At 36.1% G+C, this 23,122-nt stretch overlaps 1 protein-coding gene across 2 annotated transcripts in view; it reads right to left on the minus strand.

Annotated features, from left to right (window-relative positions):
• ZNF385D (zinc finger protein 385D) overlaps positions 1-23,122 on the minus strand; it is a 416,559-nt gene that overhangs the window by 322,170 nt on the left and 71,267 nt on the right. For both annotated transcript variants that reach the window (XM_066555234.1, XM_066555244.1), the window contains exon 2: positions 11,090-11,368. In XM_066555234.1, the coding sequence (XP_066411331.1) occupies positions 11,090-11,368 (279 nt within the window). The remainder of the gene's footprint in view (positions 1-11,089; positions 11,369-23,122) is intronic.

Genomic DNA, 23,122 nt, shown 5'->3' on the forward strand with positions numbered 1-23,122 from the left:
TTTGTTTTCATATTTCTGAAGAAACTGTTCTATTAACTCACCAGCTCTGCCATTTTGTGTTTGCACATGCTGCTTCAGCCAGCACATTTGAACATAACATCTATAGCAGGTGAACTGTGGAGCATGGAGAGTTCTGTCAGAACACATTAACCAGAAATCCTCTGGATATCCACTAACAGTAAGTCAGGGTGACAAGTCTCTTTCTCGGTAACTTTGGGGATCAGAAAAGGTTGAATACTCGAGATTTCTGTGATGACACTTCATAAAATATCCACAGTTAGTGAGCAAAAGAAGAAAGCAATATTATGAAGATCATTCTACAAAGAAATTAAGGAAGAGTGACTACAGTAAGGAATACAAGTTTTTACTACAACATAACAGGGATACCCTAATAGCACTGCACAGTAACTATACTACTCCATTTTCTATGAGGAAAAAAAAAGTCATGCATATAGATCTGATGTTTCATTAACCCTACAACAACTAACATAATTCTAGAAATCTGTCAGAAGTAATAATGCCTAATCTTGATAATTGATGATTTATATCAGCTGTATCATAATATGAATACTAATGTGCGAGGAGCTTTCTTGACTTTACTGAATAGAAGAATATAAACACTTAAGAAAGGAAAAACCTTACATCACTGTGAAAGAGCAAGTTTTCTGGACTATAAAATTTGCATGTGAATAAAAATAATAAAAACTGAGTTAGAAGAAATGTAACTCATCTTTCTGGACCATTTGAAAAATTTTATTCCTGCTGAATTTATCTGAAATCATCATGAATATCATTTCCCATTTGACAAAATAAACACATAGTATTTGGAAAATTCCTTTAAATAATAAATTACTGCAACACTTCAGAAAAAAAATCAATAATAATAAAAAAAAAAGATCATGCAAAACAACCAAACAAAAAAAACCACCAGTGACTACACTTTTCAAAGATTAAAAACTAACAGCTGACTACCATACAGGACTCTGGGCTAATCAGCAGATGGTGCACAAATGCATTCCCTATAAAGCACAGCACTGGAATTTTCTGCCAAAGTAGCCAAGAGCTAAAAAATTCCTATGTAGACTAAGAATAAAGTGGGCTTTGTGGATGTACATGTGTGTGTATGAATATATAATCACTGTATTCAGAAGCACACATATTCAAAATTAGTCAGAGCCTCTAGTACTCTCATTAATGTGCTCAATGGGTTTTATAGGATGGGCTGTATGCAATATCAAAGGAAAAAGAAAAAAAGCAGATTATTTCCCTTACAGCAAATTTTGCAGGTATATAACAGATTAAACTAACCTAGACTACAAAATTTAGCCTGTACCAAGAGAAAAATAAATTTATAACATACATACAGCCCCACAAAGAAAAAATTAAGAGTCAATCTGTTGAAATAAACTCTTCTGGCTCACAAAGAAACTAAAGCATTGGTAAAACTAAAATGTTTCTTTCTTGAATAGTGCTGAAACTTCTATGCCAGCTATAAGCTAATTTAGTTGCTCTTTCTTTAGCTGTAACAATATTTGTTTCCACAATCTTTTAATTTGGAGTGCTCCTAAGAACAGAGAGGCTTGCCACTGTTTTTGAAAGAATTTATTTCACAGTAAAAAGTTTTTAAATGACAACACTGCAATTCTGAATAATATATATTTCTTAAAGCCTGACAGTTCCAGGATCTTTTCTTTGGCTTTCTCAAGCATATTTCATTTGGTTTTGACAAGGGTCGCTGGCATGAGAAGAGTCAGTGATAAAATAAAATACAATACAGTGAATTACTGTGGCAGTGCTTTTTTCTTTAAAATTTCAGGATTTTAAAACATTAGGAATACTCCTTTACTGATGTGCAAATACAAAACCATGTTTCCATTAACATATGAAAATTAGTTTTCAATTAAGAATAATTTAATTTCATTATGAGCTGTGATTGGTCAGAAAATAAAACACCACACAAAACCAATAAACAAATTCGATATCAATTACTGGATAGTTTTTCTAAGGAGCTTTTGATCACTCCATTGTTTACATGACAGAGTCTACTGTTGAAATCCTCAATGGTTTAGGTTAAAAGCTAATTTATTTTAAGAAAACGAAAGTTTGAAAGGTTATTAATATTGGCCTGCTATGAAGATCACATCTGTCTTAAAACATCATTGAACAAGATCATATCTGATATTCTTTCCCACATCCTGCAGCATTTATTCTTCCCTCTGACACCACTAATGACAGAAATAAAGGCCTAAAAACAAGATACATGTATGCTAGCAGCTTTGTTCCTAGATTTTCTCTTTTAGAGGACAAGAATTTTACTTTTATATCTCTAACTAGACACACTGCAACATGGATCAACAGCAGTTCTGAGTATATGCTACAGGCAATTTGATGAAAAAATGAAGGTAGTAAAAAAGGCTTCAACAGCTCATTTTACATCTCAGAGCCTTTCACAGAATACAGAATTTACTGTATTTGTTTTGCTTCTGCCAAATACCATCAGCACCCTGACATTCTGAGTGGAATTTTCTTGGTTACTTTTTCTTTTTTAAACACACAGCTATGAAGAAAAATCTAAGCTTTTGGCTATATATATCTTGGTCCTGGCTGATGTAAATCAAGCAAGTAGGCCTCTGAACCTTTAAAACTGAAGTTTTCCCAGTATTTTCTACAGAACCTTAAAAAATTCAGGTGGAAAGGTGTCTCTGGAATTTACTTAACCTCTTACCCAAAGCAGAAATAATTTCAAGGTTAGATCCAGTTGAATTCTAAAAGTCTCCAGAGAATAATTTCCACATCCTCTTTGGTCAACTTATTCCTGTGCTTACCCACTTTTACACTGAAGTTCTGAATGCTTGTATCAATATATCTAACCAGAACTTTCCTTGCTGCAATTTCTGATGCTCCCCTCTTGCCCTTTCAAATACATCCATCTTCTCCCTAAAAACCCCTCAAGGAAGTTGAAGACTGCAGAAGTATCCTCCAGGAGCCCATCTTACAGGAAATAAAACGAGCCTTGTCAAACTCTCTTTGTGAGTCACATGCTCAGGTAACCTGACCAGCCTGGTGATGCTCTTCCACACCCACTGCCTTACCATGATGCCTCTCTTGCAGCACTGGGGGCCAAAACTGGGCATGGTACTGTCCCAGTGTGTAGCTCATGAATCCTGTTCAACTTTCTGTCCACAAGGATATCCAACTCTTTTTTTTTTTCCACAAAACTGCTATAGCAAACATAGGGGAAAATAGAGCTGAATCAGAACTATGGTCAAGTAATAATTGGTTTTCATCAGTTTGATGACCAAATTAAAAAATCAAAAAAAAAAAAAAAAAAAGATAGTTTTTTACTTTTTTTTTAAACATGCCATATTAATAACTTTAAAATAAGGTGCAAATCAAAACAATATCCTACAAATAAACCTAGGACATAATTCCTGAATAGAGTGAGGAATTTGCCTCCTTCTGTTGAAATCAACAGGTTTTGGAGATAATTTCACCGGCACTGGTCTTAAATCTCTGATCTTGAGATATATTTCCCCTACTGAGAAATTTGTCAGAGGATAAGAAGTTAACTAAAGATTTCAGCGGCATGACTGTCAGGATGATGGTGAATGCTGATTCAGAGGAAAAAAAAGCCGTGAATAAGTAAAATCAGCAGTAGTGAAATTTGTCTCACACAGGATAATTGTTTTTTTTTCTTCTATTCAGATGTAGCTCAAAAATTCTGCATGAATTCTGTGATATCCTAAAAAATTTTTAAAATTAATGCTACTTGAGACATAAAAAATTATTATTTTATATCTTCATTGAAAAGTACAGATCTATATTTGAAGTCAGAAAACAACTGAATATGGGAAAAGCTAGCTCTTAGGAAATTAATACCAGGAAATGTTGATAAACTTTGTGCGTTGTCATGACACATAGAAGATCTGTTGCCTACCAGATGCCAGTGCAGGGGAAAAAAAACCCACCATATTTAAAGAAGACAAGTTACTGAGAAGGTCTGGATGGAAGCCATGGTCATCATAATCTATATTGGACGTAGTGATATAAGCAGAACTAAATGGAGAGCCTGCAAAACAGGTTTCAACAGTTTGTTATCTGTATGTACAAGATCAAATTCCAGCGTTCTCAGAAATGAGAATGGTGCCACACTCAGGGAGAAGCAAAGAATGGCAGACCAACTCCTCACTCATATTCAGAAACAACACAGATGGACATACACTGCTCTCAGAGTAACTGAGCTTTAAACAGCTAATTTAGCATTAATTATCAATTTTCCTGCTAGAGGTAAAACACAAAGATATCACTTGCCTAAAACAGTATTATCTTTTAAGTGGAGAGAAAAACTGGTTCAGATAAATAGGTTGCATGGCAGGTCCTGGCCTCAAAAAAACCCACACAAACAGGGAAAAAAAGTAATTAGAAAGAGGCTACATTGATGCAAAGTAGAAATTCAAAAAGAAGGATGTCCCATTTTTTTCAAGTTTATTTTAAACACAAATTTGAGGACATAATGGGTAGTTATTTTTCAATATGATAGAAAAAGTTGCACACCTAGAAGCAACATAAAGGCCTGAAAACATCAGGTGATAAATGTCTAAAAAGGACAAGAAAACTCTGACAGAGCAATATTTGGAATATGCAGAGAAGTGAGTATGGAATATTAAATGTAGCAAGCAGGCAAACAGTGGATGAAGATTTTCACCCCTCTAGCCTGCACATAACAGCAGCGTTTGTGTGCTGTTGAGGACACCTCTAAGTACTCCATCCTCCATGTGTTCACATAGCTCTCAAAAATTCTCTCCAGGTGTGCTAAAAGGCATCAAAGAAGGACCCACTTCTACACCTGTTTCAGCTGTTGAACTTCTCTTGGGCAAACTTCCATGTCCTTTGGATGAAGGCAATTTACTAAGCATCTTGCTTCAAGATGGTAAAAAGGAGGGCACTCTATACAGCAGGGGCTGTTAAAAGAGAATCTGTGCAGTCTTACCCTCAGGTAGAAAACTGAATTCTTTGTAACTTTTTCTATCTGCAGTTAGAGGATCCTTTACACTTTGGGCAGATGTTCTTTGTGGTTGAGATTCTCCACACACCTTAGATATTTGATTGATAATAAGCTGCTACAGCAGGTTTATTCATTTGTCACTTAAGACAGTCAAAAAGAAAGGAATTTCCTAGCTGAGACCAGAACTATACTTCAACCAAAAACATAAGCACATCCTGAAGTGCACTTGATGAGCAATAAGGAACTTCAAAAGTACATTAAGAATATTTACACATAAATTTCTACTTATCCCCCAACTCCATGAAAAATTATCCATGATTAAAAATCACAGTTATACAAGCTCCCATACTTTATTTTAAAATTTTGTTGTCCTATTCAGTGGACTAATTGCCAGATAAGCCACATGAAAAATTATTTAACTCCTGTGGATTTTCCCCTCAAATCCAAAAGAATGTTCTGGGAATTGCTAAAATATATTTTATCTCTGTGACTGCATGATGTTATTGAAGTTATTCCAGGTGCACTCAATAAACATTCCCCACAGCCTTCCTACAACTTGTTACAGTGTCAACTTTACCTGTGACTGATCTGTATTAAAATTTAGCAATGTCCACTTGCATTTATTTATAATAGCAGATAGCTAACTACAGCAAGTCCACATGGATATTTGCACACATGTTAAGAGTTTGTCCACATTTACCATCCATTCATCCCTTTTGTATACTCACAAAGGCAAGTAGATCCTATGATACTTATTAGAGGAAATATCAACACCATGCATGAGACTAGTGTGAGCTGGCTCTTAAGATTCTTTAATTCACCTTGTGATAAAAATTTTTGGTGAACTATGAAGTCCTATATGATGATATTACATTTCTGAATAAAATAAAAAAGCTTCTGCAAATACAAGTGGTGGTTTAAAAGCATTGCTTGCAAAAGTGCTCTTGCAATCAGAAACTGTTAACAGTTCACTAACTGAAATAGGAATATGATGAAATCAGACAATTGCTTTAAAATAAGGAGGAAGATTTACATTTGGAAGCAATGGAAGTGACAACACACTGCCCTTAGCCAGCCCTCCTTGTCCAGAAATCTCCAGGTTTGACATTTGGGAGATATTACATTACCCACAAGGAACCTGCTGTGACACTTTACAAGATGCTGGCATGTATGACCCACAAACTAGAAGCTTAAAACCAGAGGAAAATTTGATTTACTGTTAACTGGCCAAGAAGCTCTGAATCAGAATAGGACATTAAAAAAAAAAAAAAGTTTGCTAGATATGTGATGCGACTTCCAGGGACATCTCAAGCTGATCTGACAATTCTTACTTGCCAGAAAATTAATGGAAAATCACCTATTCTGAAGGAAAATACACTTTGCCTGAAGACTTCTTCTTTTCTCCAACGTCCCATCCAATCCTATTCCTCTGAAAGGAGGGCTAACACAATGAAAAGAGAAGATGACACCACATCCCTGAAAGCCCTAACTTGGTGGTTCACCACCTAAAAGTAAGAATGTGTCTACCCCAAAGATATCAGCTTTCATGATCACAAAACATGACAGCAGAGGAGTAAAATGCAACAGGAGCATGGAGACAGAAAATAAACAGCAACATAAAAGCACAAGGACAGAAACTCTGCAAGCAGTTTGGATAAATCACCTGGATTTCCTACCTGCAGATTAGTAAAAAAGTAAGGATTTAGATGCAAAAAAGAACTTGCAAAAGATTAAACATTTTCTCTGACCAGTGTGCAAAAAATGTTTAGTGTAGATTTAAGGAAACTGCCATTTCAAATGTTGTTGTAGGAAACTACATTCAACTACTGAGTGAGGTTGAAAAAAGAATAAAATGTGGGAAATATACATTCCTTTTTAGTGCATATTTCATAAAACTCATTACCATAACAATAAAATCGTTATTCATTCTAAAGTAATGTTAAGTACTGAATTAAGGGATTTTCTTTTTGAAATTAGTAAGGGGGAAAATTCTGATACTTTTTGCTCTCTTTTTCCATGTACTCAGTGTCCTTGTTGGCTTTACAACAAAATTTTGCTTTAATGAAATTTTTAGTGAAAAAAGAGTTGTAGTTAAAGTTTAACAGAGAGTAAATAAAACATGCTAAATTGGATAGACTTTGGTCTGGGTTATGAATTTAGAGAGCTAGATAAATAAACCACCACCAAATGCTTCATAGCCTTCTATGTTTCAAAAGAATAATGGTTCAGAAATCAGTTTTTTCAGAAATCAGTTTTTTCAGAAATCAGTTTGGAAAGCATAAAGATTTCTATTAATTTTGTGACTTTGCTCACCTCCTTCATTATTTTCCTGCTTGTTCTCTAATGTATTGTAAAAAGTATTGCAGAGGAAAGCATTTTAGCTTTTGTCCTAACCATGGCTCATTTACTCACGATGATTCAGCAATTTACACAAAAAATGCACAGAAGAAATTCTGGTTTACATAAAATTTTAGAAACATCAGCTTTCTCACTGGTGCTGCTACACGTTTGCATCCACAGTTATTTTTCCATTCCACCAGTGAGTTTTGTGAGCTTTGCTCCTGCTGGTTAGAATAAATAATTTCCCACAAGAGGTCACCTCTTCCCACAGTGTCCAGGCAGGCTTTATGAGAAGAGGTGCAATGTCAGCAGACCAGACAGGAATTGTATCTTGCCCTCCTTTTAATCCCAAAACATACTCAAAATCTCCACTGACTTTCTTGTCACCTTTCCACTGCACACATGAGCGTAGAAAAGCAAAAAAAATCACCAGTAAGAAGAATATTTTCTACGGTGTAATGAGTAAAGTGTGAGAAGTCTTTTTAAGAGACATTAAAGGCAATTGTTTGGAGGAAGGTACACAAAAAACTGTGTTGCTCCCAAGCATGTTTCAGTAAAAAGAAGTGCTGATGTCTAACTACATCCTGTTAAGTCATCACAAATCACTGTACCAAGTAATGACACAAGAAACATTGGGTTCACATCCCTTTTGTGGCTGCAGTGTACTGTTCTGTAGTTGCTCTCCCCCAGGAAGGAACCACAGGGGTATGGTACAGTAAAGCTGCCAAACAGACACATAAGCAACTAACAAAACTTTTCAGAGTATATCTGGTTATTCAAATACAGTCCAGACACCAACAGAGCAGCAAAGAAACACTGCTTTTCACCCCACAATGCACATTATTTACTGATTATAGATTTGCAGATATTAACAGACTTTGTGCATAAGCAACTTACCTGATGAAATTAGGCAGAGATATTCAAGTAAAGTAAATGTTCTGCAATTCAAGTCCAACAAACAAAAGCTCCTTCACACAGCTGGAAGTTGATGACTGTAGCATGACAACTCTAATTACACATTTAAATGCTAATACAGCTGAACCCTACCTCTGTTCAGCAGTCCATTGCAAATTATTTTGGAACAAGACATGGGCTTTTGTTTCACATGAATCAATCCTCCCTTTCTATTATCCCCTCGTGATACAGAACACGCAAACCTATCCTGCTTCATGGGAATAATTTGGAGATGAAACAAAACGGGAAATCACAACTCCAATATGTTTCCCAACCTTTCCACGTATGTTAGTTCCAAGAGAGCATCCGGCAGTGCAAAGGCATATACACCAGAGTTTGTGAAACACTGTATTTAGAAATTAAGTTTCCTTGTGCATAGTACAGATACTTCATTCATATGTAGAGACATACTGAGTAACTATAATGACAAAACCGTAGAAGACAATGCATAAAGCAGAACATTTACATACTTTTAATTTACAGCAGAATCTAGTCTCCAAAATTATTCTGTCACTAATGTGGACATCAACCACAACAGCTGTCTTTTGTGACAACTGGACTTGCACATAAGAAATGCCATTCTCTTAAATAAAGTATCCTTCTGACATACATTGAGAAAACAAAGTGCATGTGTAAGAGTTAGATCAATGACCTTCAAAAAGCACCACTTGCATGTGCATGATAAATTGCAATGCTCAAGTCATAATTTGTTTAGTCATGGTCATATGTCACTTGGGCTTGCTAGGGTCTCATCAACAAAGCAATCATTTGTCAGAAAAATGTGGCCCATATTTCAGAAATACAAGTTATGACAAAACATATAATGGTAAAAGGACTCTCATGCTCTGATTTATACTTGTCTCAAAAAAGGCATCTCAGAGAGTTTCTCTATTCAAAGTGAAAGGAGGATGGTTACTCAAATATTCAGTTCTTATTCAGTTCTAACTTCTAGCAAGAAATATTTTATACTGATCTTTCTAATTTACAACACTCAGTTGAAGAGAACTGAACATGGTGATATGAAAAATCCTTTCCTTATACTCTACCATACATTATTTTCTCATTGGAGTGCTACATTTGACGATATTCAAAGATCTGCCAGATTTGAAAATCCTTAAGTTTCACATAAACTCACAAAATAATTGCACTTTGAAACAAAGAGCTGGATGGTCAATCAGCTATTTTCTGACTACAAATTGATGCAGCTACATACAACATTGAATATTCCTAAGGAGGAAGTAAGAAATATGCTGCTATACTGCTAGTTTGAGCCTCTCCAGAATATCAATGTTGAACCATGATTGAAGCTCTTTGATACTAATTTCAGCATTGCTTAATTGCTAATTCTTTCATTATCATGGATTAAAGTGGAAAAATGAACTGCAGAAAAAAATCTTTCTATCATTAGCAAAATTGTTGTGCTAATAATAACAATAACGATTCCTCCTTAACCAAAGATAGTAATAAATTAGACTGTGTTTATTTGGTTTAATAGAGAATGCACTTGTGGATAACCACATTGCACCTTTAATCAATTAGGAAATCAATCCTTCTTTATGCATTTCCATAGCTCCTACTAATAGTAGTAGCATTTTTTTCTAAGCCTGAACTCTGAACATTGTCAAATGTTGTAGTCCCACTGGCCACTTAAAGACAAACTTAACTGTATTGCTGAATATTATGGGAGTGTTATTTGTTTTATTGTTGTGTTTTACAGAAATGTGCAACACCTCATACACAGAAAAGCACTCTCATCCAACATACTTAGGCAAAATATCAATGTTATTCCCCACTCTTAGTGTGGGAACAAAGTAGAGACTATTAAAATAATAATATGAAGTTCTATCTAAGGATTGTTGTTTTGCATATCCTTCTGCAGGTGGGGCAGGAAGCAACCCAAGGTATAAAATAGTAAGCAATATGTGTGATATTGAGAAAGAAAGTCTGAAATTCCTAAGTACAACATATTAAGACAATTATTTTCTGACATGGTACACAGAAGCAGATACAAGAATGCAGTACAACACTATACATGGTGCAGCAAAGTTGAGTACTACCTGTTGTTAAATTGAAAAAATTGCAACATGGTAATTTGTTTTTTCTTATCAGGTACAATCATTTGCCTCCATTATCTAATCTGCCTTAGTACAAAAAGCCACATGTGTTTTTCTTTGGGGATCACAATTCACTGTGATGATTGAAGAGTATGTCACCTACTATGAAATGCTTTCCTCAAAGCTGTCAATGAAATTGATCAAAGTCAAAATAAGTTTTGTTCTATCTCTGTTTCAATTCAGCCATGATCTTGAAACAAACTTGTGTTAGCTGTGGGTTGAACCCAGAATAAGCAAGCTAAAGGAGTTTGGGAATGTAATTCTGTGTAATGTGCTTGTTTCAATTTATTTCACAACCCCCTTACATTCATTAAAAGCAAGCACGCCCATAACAAGGATAACCTTTCTAGTAGACTGTGAAATATGGAGTATCACTGATTATGCTGAAAACCATCAAAATGTAAATGAAATGAGAAAGAATCTGAATCAACATCATTATGTAAACAAAATATAAACTGAAAACTCTTGTAATAACACAGATGGTATATGTTAAGCTATTTGCCAGATGCTAGGGATGACCTCCAGCACTCTGAAGTCACCAAAAGCCTTTGCTTTAACTTCAAAGTATTTGTTGTCTGAATAAAACAAAGTTTATATTCATATATATCAACATAGTGCACATTGCTGCAATTCTCAGATCAAAACATGGCAAAGATCTATATATTATAATGCTTACCATTATCACTTTTGAGATTTCCATTGCTGAGCTGTTTCAACCTCTTCTGGTGGGATTTGCCGTTGTAGTGGATTTGTGCCTGAGCAGCAGAGTTTAGCTGAATGTTACAGACATTACACAAAGTGAAATTGGTGTGTTTCTTTTCTCTCTCCTTCTTTTCTTCAGTGCCATCAGCTGCTAATTCTTTCTCACCTTCCCGGTCTGGGAGAGATGTGAAATCTGAATTGTATGACTGGTTATCAACTGGTAAATCAGGACTCCAAGGCTTCTTCATATTTTCTGAGAAGAAAAAAACACATGAGAGAAAACTGATGAGAACACAAAATAATATAGAAAAGATAGCAACATCTGCAAACCACTAAAAGGCAGAAAATAAGTTTTTGCATTTTATATTTTGACATTATATTTCCACTCATATATTTTGCTTTCTGCTCAACTTTTTCAGTTCTTCTATGTAACTTGACTAACTTCCCAGCCAAACGAAGCCAAAGCTGAGCTACCATTAGATATGGATGTGGCACCTCCTGTGATAACTGATCTAAGAAAGGGTAAAAACACTGCAGGAGCTGAGAAAAAAAATGTGAGACAAAACAACCCTTCAGTCAATGGAAGAAAAGGGGGAGAAGGTATAATTAACAGAAGAACCTCCCTCCCCTTATAAATTAGTTCAATAAGTTTAAATGGACAGACCTCACCCTTGAGTTTATTAAATATTTAGCAGCCCCAGTCATCCTCTCCCCACTTCCTGTGATTGCTTTCAAGCCTGTGTCTAATAACTTCACAACTTTCTCAGAATAGTTCAAAGACAAATAAACATGTTATTAGTTTCTTATTTCAACCACCCAGGATTATAATTGAAGGATAGTTAGCTTAGATTCAGCTAATACCAGACAGCAACAACTGCAGAAATGAGAAGATAATCCCATCTGCAGAACTTCAAGTGAAACCAGTCTAACTGTGAGCTTCCGTGATTAAAAGCGAGCAGAAATGGCACAGGTAAAGACATGCTCTGAGCACTGCAAACCTAATTTACTATTCAAGGAATGCAAAATGTTATACCAACTTAGCATTTTGATGAGACCTTTATGTACCATATAAATCTTTAAAGTGCTTGTTCACCCAGACTTAGTGAATAAATGAAGGTCTAGACAAAGAATCTAATCTATACTTTGAGTGACAAAATTACTGCAGCCTTAAATACGATGATGCTATTTGGTCTCTAATTGACAAATCAATCAACCTAGAGACAAAAAAAGATTATTGCAGCTACACAAGAAAATGGGTCTTTAATGCCAGATCCAGAAGAGTTTCAGTGTCTAAAACAAGCCTCCAGATTTGGGTCTGATTACTACAAAATGCTGCAAATCATTCTTCAGATAGCTTCAAATGACTTAAATTTCATCAGCTCAAGTTTTTTGACAGATCTCACAAGGATTTAAAGACAATAATTGCCTTCAAATAAAATCACAAAGACAAATTTATCTAAAGAAGAAAATCTAAAATCTATCAATATTCAAATCAGTTTCAATCTCAGTTTTCAGATCTGCTTGATATCTAATTAGCATTGTGTTCTATGCTAACCAAACCCCATTTCATTTAAGTACAGACTCTAGTCTGAGAGGACCTTTGCACTTGCTGAAGATTTAAACCTCCCTCAACTAGATCTGTCAGTATTATTTCAGCTTCTGTGTAGGCAGCTCTTATCTAGGATCGTAGATGTTGAAGGCAAGAGATGAGAAAGCAGGCTAAACAATTCATTCCAAAGCAAAAGACACTGTGAGACTGTAGAAGCTTAGAAGAAAACCTGATGGTTTTCAATAGCAGACCTATAGCAAATTTCTCCTAATGGAGGGAGCAGGTTTCTCCTGAGGAAGAAGTATATATCTATCAACCTCTCAGCCCTTCTGGAGTTTGTTCACTCCTAAGATTCATCTGTCTAAAATATTTTTAAATTAGTAAATTCAGTCTTTAATGAAAGCAGTATAAGGATTAAAATACTATCAGAATAGAACAAGTTTTACCTATTTGGTCTAGATGCCAGTAACAGTTCAGTAATTCCATTTTATATATATGTTGTACATATATATATATATATATATAATCTATTGCATTGAAAGCATTCCCCACTAGAGAGCAGTGTGAATTTAAAATTACAAGAACAATATATCTCTAGACCTATAGTACTAGCCATATAGGCATAAGATTACTATTAAAAAAAACAGATTTTTCAACCAAGATGTACACCTTTGTAAGCAAATATAATCTAGTAAATTAAACATTGTATGCTATGTGTATGCAGGTCTCATTCCCTTTGAAACATTTACACACATAAGCTGGCAGCCTAATAAAATGTATTAGCATGTCATTACATCCTTGCAATATTCCTGTCAAAACAGTCTAATGCATTAAAGTCTTATTTTTGACATATAGAATCTGTCTTGCATTACAATTTCATTCCAGAAAACAAAATTACAAAATGCACACTCAATAATGGCACAATAAAATAATAAGGGATATTCCACCTTGGAAATAAGTGATTTGTACATCTACCATGTGCTTTCCTTAGAAAAGTATGTAACATCATTAGAGCTGCAATACATTTTTGTGTATGTCCCTGTCACTCTCAAATTTGGAGGAAGAGGGTAATTTATAGCTGGAGTTTAGTTAACAACTAAGAAAACAGAAGTTTCAGAAATATATATTACACTACAGTACATCACCATTTTCTTTACAGATACACAGTGATTTCTGAATATATAATGACACTGCTAAAGGAATAAAGTGACATGTTCCAAACTTTTACACCTGTAAAGCCAGTATTACATGGCAGTACTCAAAATGCTCCATTTAAGAAAAAATTGAGAATGTGAATAATTAAAAAAAAAAAACCAGAAACAGTTTCTGATTAAAACATTCTGAGTCATTCTTATTCAATATTTCTTAAGGAACAAGTAAATAAAGATAGGAAGTGATGAAGAAGAGGGAGATATATGACTGCAATATGCTGATATACTTTTAAAATACAATTTACCACTCCAAATAGTATTTTTAAATAAACAGGGGAAAGAAATCATTTTCTTAAAATCTTGTAACGATCCACCAATGTTTAAACCAACACAGATGCAGTCTAACTCATGAAAGCAACAGGCCTTCAGCTCATGCATGCATCATTATATACTTCCATTTTCTGGAGTAAAAACATTTAGGCAGCAATTTTGTTTGGCAAGGAAAAGAATGCTTATTTCATGCTATTGGAAAATTACACAGAACATGGTTAAAAAAAGCTTAACTTTAAAAGCAATTTTTAATTTTTGTCAGTGTCTTATTGGCTTGATAATATGTGGATAAGCTTTTAATGAGAACCCTCTTTCACTGTCATCATATTATAGAGTTCATGTCAACTGTACTGGTTACATATCTTTTAAAGTCATCAGTTTTGCAGAGAACTATTTTTTCCCCATAAAAGAAAGCCAACTTCTCAATTTTAGGGGCCCTAATGAAGCCTGCAGAGCACTAGAAATGAGTGAACTAGGCATACAAGATCCCAAAATTTCATGCCAATTTAAATAGCACTCTGGATAAATGCTTACATTTATTTACCCTGGGGCTCTGAACTCAATTTTGGCTCAATGATGCTTACCAGTAAAATGAACTTTGCACGACATTATAGCTTTGTGAAGTAGAAAACTGTCTCATATGGAAAACCAGCACAACTACAATTTGTGGTGTTTGCTGCCTTAGATCACATAGCTACTTCCTGGGAATTTCTCTTCTAAAATGTGCTTGAAAGTAGGGGATTAGAAATCGCATCCTTCCCTGAAACAATCCTTACCTTTTTAGCTGCAAGCCAATGGCCTACTTTCTAGTCAAGAAAATTGAAAGGAAATATTACTCATTTGTACTACAATTGTTCTCTGTCCAGACCATCTTATCAGCATAGAACTGTATCAATCACTGTGACTTGGGCTCTGTGTACATAATACTTAAACATATTGGGTACATTCAAGAGGCCAACAGAGTACAGGAATCCCAGAGACCACTGTGTACCTAAGTCTGTTGTATTTAATGCAGACCTCCTGCCATTGATGAATGATCTAGGTCAGCCTGGAGAAGAGAAGGCTTCAGGGTGACTTTAGAAAAACCTTCCAGTACCTGAAGCGGCTTAAAAGAAGGCTGAAGAGGAACTTTTCACAAGAGCCTGTAGTGATAGGGGGAATGGCCTCAGGGTGAAGGAGGATGTGTTTAGATTAGGTATTAGGGGGAAAAATACCTCATTTTAAGTGTGGTGAGGCACTGGAACAGGTTACCCAGAGGAGTGGACTCTCCATCCTTGAACAGGTTCAAGTCCAAGTTGGATGGAGCTTTGTATAATTTGGCCTAGGAAGATTGCCTTCCTATGGCAGGATACCTGGAACTAGGTGATTTTTAAGGTCCCTTCCAACTCAAACCATCCCATGATTCTACACATGTTAAAGCATATCTCCTTGTCTACTTCCCAACAGGTTGCTACAACAAACACATTCCTGTAATAGCTGAAGGATAGAAAATATGGACAGGGCATTAAGGACAAAGTCCACTAATTACAATATTCAGGGATTTCTAATATTTCTTTTCAAAACTGTGAAAGACATTCAAGTAGCAATCATCAAAGATGCAGATGTCTGCATCACAGTTACTCATTCCCAGACTCTATTCCTAGACATTTTAAATTTCACCAAGAAGCTTTATGCAGAGTCCTCTCACTATGAAGCAGACCAAAGCATAAACTCTGGTGTTTTGTGGTCAGAAAAATATATTCCTATTCATTTTCAGATGTCTATGCTGTAGATCTCAAATTAGATGGGATGAATTTTGCTCTGCCTGTGCTAATGTCTCTCCAAACATTAAAAAGACTGAACTTTTGCAGGTAATAATAATAGTACTCATTTTCTGAGCTATTAACAGATAACAACAAATATTGAGAGATACCATCTGCTTTCAAGAAACTGTTGTTAATGCAATGTTTAAAAAAGAAAAGAGCAAAGGAAAAAGAAAAGAGAAAAGAAAAAAAAAAAAGAGAGAGATTGATCTCTTATCAATATCTTCATCTTGTCAGTTTTCACATATTTGGGGGATATTACTGGCATGATACACCCTCTGGGAAAAACTGCAATCTTCTCATCTTTTCAAACTACATAAATATGTTGTTCTATCATTCAGGTGATAGGACATCACCAGTTGACATAAGTCACATAAGTGACTTTTCCATTAAGCTTTTAAGAATCTTCTTCACACTGTGAGTGAAACTACGTGCCAGGACCCTTCCCAAAACTGGTATCTCCGTGCTAAAATTTTCCTAGTTATGTTATGCTCCTTGAAGCTTCTTGCTGCATGGGGTATTTGTGATGCCTTTACTAAAAAGCCATGAGTGCTAACTTGCCTTTGCAACCTTTAATTGAGCTCACTGAATAAAATGCTAGCCCTCTAGAAAAGTATTCCTGGGAGAAGCCTAAAATCATCATACTGCTATCTATTTTAAACACGGACAGTGGGGGCAGGGTAGCCTGGGGGAAGGATCAGGCATACAAAAAAAATATATCCTTGGCTTCTTCCACCCCCCATTATCACTGGATGATCCCAACACTGCAGCTTTCCGGTTTTGGTCGTGGCTGCACCTGCTCCTGGTTTAGAGCCCAGAGCGATTGAGGTCATGAACGGCCCATTCTGCTCATCGCGGCTGCAGCAGAACAAGCACACAACAACGAGGACTGAGCAGCAAAGCGGTGACAGGACACTCACGGTGAAAGCTCTGCATCTGTGGAACACAGATCCCTCCCAAATGACCTCAGCAACCTTCAGGATATGCTGCAGGACTCATCAGTTTTCTCTGGATGGATGGATGGATGGATGAATGATCGTCATTTCAGTGGAAGAGCTGCTGTGGAATGGGAAGCTATTGGGTTCTGAAATGCTTTTTAGAAGTCAATCAATTTCTCAGGGTCTCCTTCTTTCTGAGCCTTTTTGATTAAATTTATATACCAAATAGCACATAATACAATAAAATTTGATGTGAAAATCTGGAAAATATGTGCATTAAGTAATTTTACACTGTAGGAAGGCTTTTCTACTATGCGTTTTAGTAGCAAGAATAATCATTTGTTTCTAGAAATTGAGGAAGATTTTGTCAGGTCATACACCCAAGAGCTAAATTAATAGTCAGTGATAAAGCTGTGGATAAAACTCAGTATCTCTTCTTGCCGTGTGCCTAATACAGCTCAGATCAAATCACATTTAAAGTCTATATTTACCAAATTTTCTCTTTAAAAATTCCACACAAAATAGAGTAAAAGAGGCATCTTAGCAGGGGGGACAAGAAAAGTCAGGGAGGGAAACATCCTTTGTTCTTGTTTATTGTTTCTCTGCATCCTACCACCTCCAACCAGTCTGATCACTGCTGCTAGCTGCTACACCACTTCAATCATCCATGGGAATAATAAGAAGCTCATAATCATCATCATCTCAGGTGTTTTTGTGAAGTCTAAGAGGAAAATAATCTCTAAAGCAAAACTACATCAAGGAAAAGAAATAAAGACACGTTTTCCACATGTGCTGAGGGGGAATGAGGTAAAATGAGATTGACATTATTTGGGGTTGGAGGGCTTTATGATTTTATGTCTCTGTCCCAGGACTCTTCCCAAGAAATGCTTCTCTGCAAACTGAACCCTATAAGAGTAGATACTTATCCATTTGAAACAGGCTCATTGTATATTTGTATACCTTAAGCAATAGCACAGAATATAAAAGCCTGGGCTTTTGTTTTGCTTTGCCGGGAGAGCACTCAACTCTTTCAGGAGAGGCTGCATTTCAATAGTGCAGCAAATGAACAAACCCCAGCCTAGCTCCCATCACAGCCACATGCACCAAGAGATCCTAAAGGAACTTACAGATGGACTAAGCAGAAAAAGTTCATCGTTTCTTGGTTCAGCAGTTCCCTCATGCCAGAAGCAGCTAACAGACATCTCATAGTCTGAAAATATACTGCAGTCAGTTTTTTAATTGAGTTCTATAAAAAGAGCTAAGCACTAATCAACACCATATGTTATTCAATTAGCTAGTAATACATATCTATTTCTCAAGCCTGTGCTAACATAATGGAGCACTTTGGGTGGTTTGGAACTATTTAAAGGCTAAGTAATTAATTTGCAAACATCAGCTTCTAAAATCTGAGTAGCACTACAGCGATGACTTACAAGCCATGAAAACTCCCTCATTTGCTTTCTATTCAATCTGTTTTCAGAAACAGTCCTCGTGAAAACAAAGATTTCTGCATAAAATAGGGCCAGAAAAAGACACAGGTTCAGTTATGGGTGTGTTACCCAGGTCCAGAGGGATATTCCTCCCATGCAGGTGAAGGGAGCAGCTCCTGTTTCATCACTTCCCTCTCCACCAGCAGTATATCTTGGTACAGACCTTGTACCTGAGGCAGTAATTAGCATGACAAATGGTAGAGCTAGCAAAGTTGTGCAGGCTCTGCCTACCAAGAAAATTTGTTGCTGTCAAGCAACATGAAGTGCATTATTTTATTCCATATTCTTGATTTTCACATATGAAATTGTGCTCACAGCCTCGAAACTCAAAACTCCTGTCAATGGTAGTCAGAGTTGTCCGAGCTCAAACAAAAGGGACAGAAACACCCAACTGCAATTCTGGCTGCCTCTGCTGGACAAAACCTCGGGTTTAGCAATATTTTTGAGAAGGTAGGCAGTCAGAACAGATTTTAAAGGGAAGGGAAAAATAGAATAGGGAATTATAATAATAGAATCTTTTAGGTTGACACAGATCTTTAAGATCTTCAAGTCGAACTGTTAACCCAGGACTGCCAGGTCCACCACTAAACCATGTTCCCAAGAGGCACATCCACGTGCCTGTTAAATACTCCCCCAGGAATGGTAATGTTATCAGTTTCCTAGACAGTGTGTATAACTGCTTGATAACAATTTTGTTGAAAAAATTTTTCCAAATATCCAGTCTACACCTCTGCTAACACAACTTGAGGACATGGCCTATCCCTTCTTACCAGGGAGAAGAGAGTGACCCCCACCTGTCCATACCCTCCTGTCAGGTATCTGCAAAGAATTATAGGGTCCTGAGCCTCCTTTTCTCTGGACTAAAAAAATCCCAGCTCTCTCAGCTGCTCCTCATCAGATCTGTGCTCCAGACCCTTCACCAGCTTTATTGCCATTCTCTGGAGACATTCCAGCAACTCAATGTCCCTCTTGTAGGGAGGGGCCCAAAACTGAACTCAGGATTTGAGGTGTGGCCTCACCAGCGCCCAGTACAGGGGGACAATCTCCGCCCTGGTCCTGCTGGCTACAATACTGCTGATACAAGAATATTACTTTTGATTTCATAAATAAAAATCACTTCTTTTTTCTTTTTTTTTACAGACTTTCTGGACCAACTCCCATATGTGAAATCAGCCTACAACCTGTCATTCAGATATCCTATAAGGGCCATTTTCCACCTCAAATATCTTCAGTTTTCCCAGTACCTAAATATCCAATCAAAATGTTATCTCAGCAGAAAGCAAGAGCATGAACAGCTGTTTGGGCATAACGAGCAACTCATTTTTGCAGACGAGAAAGTTCCATTTTTAACACTCCAATACAATCACTACCACTGTATCCAAGTAGGCAATTTTTAAAATTAAGTTTCAGTTAGTGTTTGTGACAAGTTTGCTGATAGGTTATATCTTTGGATACACAGGCACCTTTTTTTTCCCTTTTGTGATTGAGTATTTCAGAAATAAGTATTTTGGCAATATGCTGATGAAAATACATCTACAAAATGAAACAAGAAGAGAATTAAAAAGGCAAGCCGCATGAATAAGCTCTGTGGGAATTCTGTTTAAAAAAATAAACAACCACCACTTTCCACAAAGAAACCCTGAACACTGCAGAATAATGAATCCTAATTTTTAGAAAGACAGTTCAACCCCTAAAATCTTTGCTACGCACAAAAAAGGCAGCCATTAGACATGAAATGAAATAAAATAAACTGGCAATAAATGTAGTAACAATGAGGAAGAGGAAATTAAAGGCTACAAGCAAGAGATAACTGAAAATAAGATTTTTTTTTGTTTTCAGTTCAAAAGAAATTCCAGAAATATGTGGGGTTTTCCTTTTTTTCTTTAAATCTAGGAAATTTTAGAAATTATTCTTTGTTGTATTTGAAAGATAATTTCCAAATATTTTCAGAGCTCTATGGTTTGAATTTTCAAAACTTCTAAGGTCCTAGTAAATAGCAATATTTACCACATATAAAAATATCCAAAAGACAATCTCCTCCTCGATTTTGTTATAATTTTGTAATTTTGTTTTAGGGAATTGCTCTGTGGATATTTTTAAACAAAAGACCTTGAAAACACAGGAACCACAGAAGACCAAAACAATTTTAGAGCAATTTTAGTGCTTCAATCACTGCTCCCTTTGGAAAATATTTCTAAATCAAACTTTTGCTTTTCTCTAAATGCTTTTCTAAAAACACTCTGTTAAAAAAAAACCTTGAGGAAAAAGTCTTATGGTTGAATCTTATCATTTATAGTTTCACAGCAGGAATCTTTTTTTTTTTTCAGATTATCTGCTCATTATAAAACATTCAGATAGCTCTGGCAACATTTACAAGTACAGGGATTTTTTTTTTATTATGTTATTGCTTCATTACACCCACTGGGCCATTTAGTGTTGAATTTAATGGAGACCAGATCATTTTCCAAGCAATGCAAACACATCAAGGTGAAAGTCTGTTGTGTTTGGAAATGTTAGCAGATGTTTCCGCAAGTGCTTGCAAAAGTTATTGTTGTTTATCTTACTCTCAAACCTCTGGATTGCATTTTCTTTAAATAATACATTCACCCCTGCATTCATGGTAATATGAACACAATTTCTGCTAGTTTACAGCATGTGGTTTTTTGGGTAGCTGTTACAATTTTAGCTGAGAAGCATAAACATATTGTGTGGAACTTAAAAAGCATATTCTCTATCATGGCTTGGACAGACAATGCCTTTGCTATTGTCTCCATGGCTGATGGAATGTTTCTGCTTGTCAACTATACATTTATCTGAATCTCTTCATCAGTACTAGAGATCTAAAAATAATGTCTAGCAAATCAGATTATCCTGGACATGCATTGGTGAAAAAATCTGAAAGACAAATCGTGGGACCTGGACCTATTTGTGTTTCCTTGGGATGACACAGTGTCCCAGAGCAGCAGCTAAAATCTTTTGTTACAGTCACACAAGGCCAATGTAGAGCTTCGCTTTTGCCACTGGGGACTTATTTTAACACAAGGACTATCTGTCTGTGTCACATTTCTAATAACCTTTTCATCACAGTACCCAGATGTAATCCATTTATAGAAACGCTTATGCATCAAAAATAAAAATGTGCAAAAGGAATCTAATTACTGAATACAGAAAGTGGGATGATTTATGTTTTATTTGGGATAAATTCAGGTGATTCACTATTAGTGAATGTAAATATATTTTCAAGGCGTGACTGCTGTAATCCCACTGGGTGAGTGAGTGTGCCAGTGCACGTTCAGGAAAATGCATCATAAAATATCAGGACCTAAGAGGACATCCTGGGCAATGAGATATTTATGGCACTAGCTTTTCCCTTGCATTACTTTCCCACGAGTGTAATTCACTCCTCTGCTGAATTGTGTGGAAAATGAAGGCAGGGCATATTAGGGAGAATTTGCTTATATTTTTTATAAGGCAAATAGCTTTTAAGCTAAGAGGAGGGTTTGAAATTATTTCTGTAATGTTTATTGATGCAAGATCTCAGAAATACATTACATATTTGGAATGTGGACATATACAGTTCCACAAAAACAGTATGGAAATGCAGGAAACCATAGACAAACTAGGGAACAGAAACCCATATCTCCCATCCAAAGCAGTAACTGCTGCTCCACTTTGCTTCTAAAAGTCAGCCCCTGTTTGAAATTACTGATTGCACAGCATAGTCCAGGAGTATTTTCCAAAACTTAAAGCCTATCAGAGAGGCCCAGGAGTTCACTAAACATGTTAATCAATGACAGTGCCTTACTAATGTTAAGATACAAAAAAAGCTTCTAAAATAGGAATGTTTTTCCCAGTTTTGCAGAAATCTGTGTATTTTTATACATCTTTTCCATGCAAAGTTGTGTTGGATCACCACCTTCAGGATTCCACCACCATGTTATTTTTTTGTTGGGCTTTATATGGCATGCACTGCTAATAATTACAAATCAACGTTTTTTTCTGAAACATCCTCCCATGATTGGATGTATTTCTGAAAAAGAACCATGGAAAGCATGAGAATAACATCACACACACACAGAGAAGGTAAAATAGCTGATGACTTCCAGCTTTCTCTGGGAGACCTTCACAGCAGCACTTCTCTGCAGCATGTGCTCACAGCACAGACCCTGAGCTGCTGCTTTTCGGCAGCCTGAGCACTTTGCTCAGCCACTGCGGCCTGCAAAAACAACTGCTGCTGAGTGAGGGAAATCTTTCTAGCTCTGCTGGCCATCTGCAACAACTCTCAACCTGATGGGTAGGCTGAAAATGCTGAAAAGCCCTGAGAAGTCAAGCATGGTCGAATTCAAGCCCTGGAAGACCTATGAAGTTTCTCTCTTCAGGCATGCTGATTCTGATGAAGCAGCTTATAAACTCTATTATACATAGAACAAGTTTATAAAAATCTCTGGGATTTGCTCAACTACTTACTTTTTAAGAATGACGACTCAACTTTTCATTAAAATGTTTGTTAGCAGTAAAAGTAATTTAAGACTATTGATAAAATATATATGTAATTTTCAAGATTAAGTCATTATGAAAAATAATTTTATGGCTAAAGTTTAGAATACTTGACAAAATATTAAACTGATATTTCAAGGGTTTTTCCTCAGAATTATCTTCTCCAATTCACCTCATAATCTAAAATACTGCAGGTCACTGAACATGTACATAACTTTGATGGAAATGAACTTTTTAGAGAAGTTAGAGA

Source organism: Molothrus aeneus, chromosome 1 (assembly GCF_037042795.1).
Source record: "Molothrus aeneus isolate 106 chromosome 1, BPBGC_Maene_1.0, whole genome shotgun sequence".
Classification (NCBI taxonomy): domain Eukaryota; kingdom Metazoa; phylum Chordata; class Aves; order Passeriformes; family Icteridae; genus Molothrus; species Molothrus aeneus.